The sequence below is a fragment of the Rhea americana genome, unplaced genomic scaffold (genome assembly GCF_003343005.1).
Source record: "Rhea americana isolate MKP2758 unplaced genomic scaffold, rheAme1 scaffold_181, whole genome shotgun sequence".
NCBI classification, from domain to species: domain Eukaryota; kingdom Metazoa; phylum Chordata; class Aves; order Rheiformes; family Rheidae; genus Rhea; species Rhea americana.
Window position 1 is genome coordinate 1,555,053 of NW_028185939.1, and position 5,076 is coordinate 1,560,128.

General features: G+C 65.8%; 2 protein-coding genes across 3 annotated transcripts in view; both read right to left on the bottom strand.

Annotated features, from left to right (window-relative positions):
- The window catches only part of LOC146597546 (sodium/mannose cotransporter SLC5A10-like), a 44,841-nt gene that overhangs the window by 16,882 nt on the left and 22,883 nt on the right, over positions 1-5,076 (bottom strand). The window lies entirely within an intron of this gene.
- LOC146597548 (sodium/mannose cotransporter SLC5A10-like) overlaps positions 1-5,076 on the bottom strand; it is a 19,186-nt gene that overhangs the window by 1,733 nt on the left and 12,377 nt on the right. Inside the window, exons 2-5 of the mRNA XM_085301989.1 lie at positions 2,688-2,795; positions 2,410-2,560; positions 507-675; positions 4-206 (exon numbers count right to left, since the gene is read on the bottom strand). Coding sequence (XP_085158115.1) covers positions 4-206; positions 507-675; positions 2,410-2,560; positions 2,688-2,697 — 533 coding nt within the window. The 5' untranslated portion in view covers positions 2,698-2,795. The remainder of the gene's footprint in view (positions 1-3; positions 207-506; positions 676-2,409; positions 2,561-2,687; positions 2,796-5,076) is intronic.

Genomic DNA, 5,076 nt, shown 5'->3' on the forward strand with positions numbered 1-5,076 from the left:
GGCGGTGGGGCGCTCAGCAGGCTGCCCCCCGCCGCCACGGCGCCCGTGGCCGCGCACAGCAGCAGGGCGAAGTGCAGGTAGTGGAGACGCGCCAGCGGCCAGGGCCGGCGGTCGGGGTCCCCGCAGCGCGGCGCCGGGTGCGCCAGCTCCAGCCCCATCCTGGCCAGCCCCAGCGCCAGCCCGGCCATGAGGCCCCAGAAAGCTCCCTGCAAAGCAAAGGTGAAAAGCGCCCTCCGTCCCCGGGGAGCCCCGCGCCGAGAGGGCGCCGCAGCCGGCGCCGCGCGCGCCCGCGGCTCGCTCCTCGCCTTGGGCAGCACCACGCACCCGCAGCGGCGCCGGCGCAGCCTGGCCCGCGGTGGACATCGCTGCCACCGACCCCCCCGCCGCCCCACGGCCAGGCACCTGCCTCCTCCTTCCTCCTCCTGCTCCTTCCTCCTCCTCCTCTCGCGAGGCTCCTCCGCCCTCCCCGGCATCGCCGCCCCCGGGGCTCCCCCTGAAGCCCCTACCTGCTCGTTGGCTCGGGGCCAGAAGACGGCCAGGACGAAGACGGCGGTGACGGGAGGCGCCAGGCAGCTGGTGACGGCCTGGATGTAGACGTAGAGCTGGCCGCCGCCGGAGCTCTGCAGGATGGGGATCCAGACCACGCTGAGGGCCACCAGCGCCACCGTCACCGCCCTGCGAGAGGCGGCGAAACGCTCGTCCCGCCGGCACCGCCAGGCCGCTGGCCCTGCGCGGCGGGCGTCACCCTGGCATCGAGCCTGGAAGGCATCGGCGGSAGGATGCCCAGCAGCCCGGTCCGCGCCGGGTGGCCAGAGCCGCGGGGCACGACGGGCACGTGCGCCACGAGCCGCCCCGCACCGACGCTCCGGCCACGAGGACGCGAGGTTTATCCGTCCCCAAACGCCGGCCCCGAAGGGCACCGGCCACCCGGCAACACCACCCCYTCCGCAGCAAGGGCCCGTGGCCAAACCCCAGGGTTTTGAGCCCAATTTGCACCCGCAGGCCTTGCTAGAGGCTGAAAGGCAATYGCACGGCCGGATTAGCCTGGCCACGGGCGCCGGGGAGAAGCGGGGCCGACGGAGCATGCCGCGCGGTTGGGGCCGCGCCGGGAGCGGCTCAGCGCTGCGGTGCTCATAGCTCGGCCCGGCTTGTTTACGGCTTCGCAGCATTACCTAAATCGCCATCTGCTCGTCTCAAAAAGCAGAACTGCAGAGAGGGGGGAAAAAATAAAAATAAAGCAGCAAACGCTCAGTCGCTCTTTGCTACCGCCTGTCCGGCACTACGGAAAGAGGAAGCAGCGCGAGTGCAGAACGCACGCCCCGACCCCAGGAGGGGCAGAAAAACCCCGCGCGGGTTTGTCTGGAAACCACAGGCAGCCCTAAAAACGTCATGGGAAAACCGTAGGTGTGCCTGAGCGCCCGCCGGCCAGCCCCCGGGGCCGGGGCCGGGGCCGGGGCCGGGGCCGGCTGCGTTTGGGGTCCCGTCGGGACCGCGGCGCTCCCGCCCCCCGCCCGCCCGCGCTGCGGGGGGCCCCTCTCCCCCTCCCGCATCTCCTCCCGGCCCGGCTCGCGCTGTCTTGCCATCGCTCTGGCACAGGGCAAGTGTAAAATACGAGCGGGGATTTCCAGTYGCAGGATACCGCCGTGACGTGGGCACAAATCCACCCGCGCCAGGGAGCCAGCAGGTCCTTCCAGCCCAGCGGGCGGCACGGGGAGCCCCGTGGTCCCGGGTTGCCCGCCGTCGGGAGCCCAGGCCACCCCCGGAGTGCTGCTGTCCCACCACAGGAGAGACCCAGCTGCTTCGAGCAGCCTCAGAAAATCGCTGAAAACATCGTGACAGAGCTGAACGGAGGCGCTGAATCACACCCCGGGCAGCTTCTCGCCAAGCGCGAGCTGGRTGGAGAGTAACCAGCGGATGCCGGCACCTCTCCTAGCTGCCGCGAGAGCCGGGCAGACCTGCAGCCCACACGTACACAAAGCAGAGGCCAAGACTTGAGACATCCCGAGGCACCCGCCAGGGCACGAAGGACCCTCCTGGCTGCCCCGGGGGCCGGAGGTGCCCCAGGYGCTTCCCCCTCCAGCCCGCAGCGGCGTCCGGCTGCAGAGCTCCCGCCCGCGCCGGTGCCGCCCGGCGGAGGCGTTTGCCAGCGACCGGCTCGTGCAAATTGCCCCACGCGCTAATGAATTGCCCACGATGGATTGCAGCAGGGACTGCCGCCCCGGCAGGCAGAGGGCCTCTGCAAACACTCATTAGCTGTTCCCACTGAAGCTCTCAAGCGTTGTCATGCCCATTTTTAGGGCGCCGAGCGGAGGCGTCGCTGAGGCAGGCCCCGAGACGGCACGCGGGYGTCCCCCGACGTCCCTGCCTGTCTGCCCAAAGCCCAGCGTCTCCCCGAAACCCGGCCGGTACCTGCCCACCAAGAGCAGCTCTCGCTCGCCGGCCCCCGGCCTCAGCCGCCTCCAGATGTCCATGGTGAAGAGGGTGCTGCTGCTGTTGAATATGGAGGTGAGGGACGACATGAGCGCTGCCATCATCACCGCGATCATCAGACCTCGCAGTCCTGCCGGAGGAGAGGGGCCRTCAGGGAGCGGGAAGCGCTCGCATCCCCCCCGGGACAGCGATCGGGACCCTCGGGTTGACGAGACCCGGCCGGGGATGCCGGGGCCTCCGTCCCACRGGCAACCTACCGCTGGGCATCAGCTCGACCACCAGCTTGGGGTAGGCGATGTTGGAGCAGCCCACCGCAGCGCCGCACACGCGCACGCACTCCTCGGGGTCGACGCAGGCGACAGCATCTGGGGCGACACGGAGGCAGGGCGAGCGTGCCGGCGGCCTCCCACGGCGCCGGGGAGCCGCTTCCCGACGCCCTCCCCAGCGCCCGCCACGCGGAGCAGCCGCTCCTCCAGGATATCTACCCCAATCCCGCTACCCCGTCCCTCCTTCCCTCCCTCCCTCCCTCCCCACGGCCTTGGGTCCCTGCAGCATCGCCTGGACCTCAGAATGACATGCAGAGACTGGAGCTGCCCAGCGGGCACAAAAGGGCAGGAGGAGTCCTCCCCACACTGGGGAGGCTTCCAGAGCCGGGTCAGCCCCCGCCCAGGACTCGCAGCCTCAACGGGGGCCGGGGCCCGGGTTCGTGCACCCAGTCCGGGGGCAATTCCCTCCGCATGGGCAGCACCCAGGCACGCTCACTGCGTCACACATGGCAGCTCTCCAGGACCGCCAACGCCCAAGCACTTAAGTGTCTCACTGGGTGCTGAGCCCTCTTTTATTGTTATGCTCATAAAATATTGAAATGGATGGCAGTTAATGTCAGGCATAAATATTAATGGCCTGGCCAGCTCTCAGATCTATATCCTCGCCCTGAGGAGTGCCAAGCCCAGCACGGGCTCCTCTGTGCAGCTCCGTCTCCGAGAGCATCGCCGCTGTCTTCCTGCCGTCTCGGCACCGGGCTGGGCACGGCCRCGGGCAGCCCGGGGAGGGCAAGCACAGGCACAGCCTTAGGTTTGTTCTGGGGGGCTCTGAAACCTTGCAGGAAATTATTCAGAAAGCCCCAGATAAGGAAAGGTTGGCAATCGCTGTCCCAGGAGCATGCCGAGAGCCGAAGCTCTTGGACCAGATGCCCGCCCAGCCCCGTATCCGTGCCCAGCAGCGTCCCGGGAAGGATGTGAGAAATGAAGCAATGTGCAATGATCTTCCTTGGGTTATGCACACCCTCTCCCTGGCAATCCCTCCTCATGGCTTCCCTCGGGGGGCTGCTGCACCCCCCGAAAGGGTTCTGCTGGGAGTCCCCCCCTGTCCTCACCTCTTATGCCCCTACAGATCCCGCTGGTAACAGCCCCGGGCCCTTAGCGAAGGAGCGAGGAGCGTGGAGGTGCAGCGCAGCACACACACTGCTTAGCAATTCACAGGGAAGCTAAAAAACCAGCCTTGGATGCATCTCCCGATGGTGAAAGCCTGTGCTGGGGCTCTGGTGACTCTGTCTCCCAGCAGCTGTGAGTAAAGCTGCTGTCAACACTCCGTGCCTCAGTTTCCCCCTCTCTGAAACACCATGCTGGGAGAGGCTCCACRCAAACACCAGGAGACCTGCAGGTGGAAGACGCTCCACAGGGCAAAGCAGCGTCTGAATATTATAACCCAGATCTAGCAACGAAACAGCCACCCAAGGGCTCGGCCGTGGTGGCCCCCTGAGCACGCGGGCAGTCGAGCCCGGGGGGGAGCGGGAGGCCCAGCAAGGCTCRGCGATGTGCCCGGGAACTCAGCTCTTTGCACCCCGCCGCCTCGCTTTGTCGTTACGCCCTTCGCTAGAGATGGGAAATCAATTAGCAGCTTCGGCTTGTAATTAATTCTTCCCTCCGCAGCTCGGAGGAAGCTGCTGCTGTTCCCAGCCGCGGGGCCGGGGCTGTGTCGGCGCACTGGGGGCTGAAGCCGGGCCCCCCAAGCAGCAGCCCCCCAAGATTTGGCCCCCAAATTCACAGTGTAGGTCTCATCCCAGTTCACTAATGTACCAGCAAACTGCTCTCTGGGAACACCAAGAGCAGCTCTTCTCCATCCACTGACTCTCCCTGGTGATGCCACCTGCATCGCTCCCTTCTCCCTGCTCCTACACTACCTTCAGCAACCATCCTTGACAGGAGACTCAACTCAAGCCCACGACTTCAATTTAAGGTGAGAAAAGCCAGAAGTGCATTATTGTAGCTTAATCATAAAAGGGTATTAGCTCAAGCTGCTATCACCTATTTTTGAGAAAATTTGAGAAATTCCATTGCTGGAATTTCCCCTTTTCTGTGTGCTTCCTTCCAAATCCATGCTAGGTTTTGGGCCTCACTGAAGTGAGCACGCTGGAGCATCTGGAGGGAGATCCACGGTGCAGCACACACCCCGGCCGGGCCAGGCCGGGCCGGATGATGAAATGTAAATACAGCCGCAGGAGCAAGCGGCTTTGAAGCTGCGGGCGCCCGGTAAACACGCCGCCTGGCCCGAGGACGCTGACTCAAGCGGGGCTCTTTAGGCGGCTGCGAATCCACTGAAGAGCCTGGAGCTAGACACAGCCCGTGGCCTTTTTTTTTTTTTTTT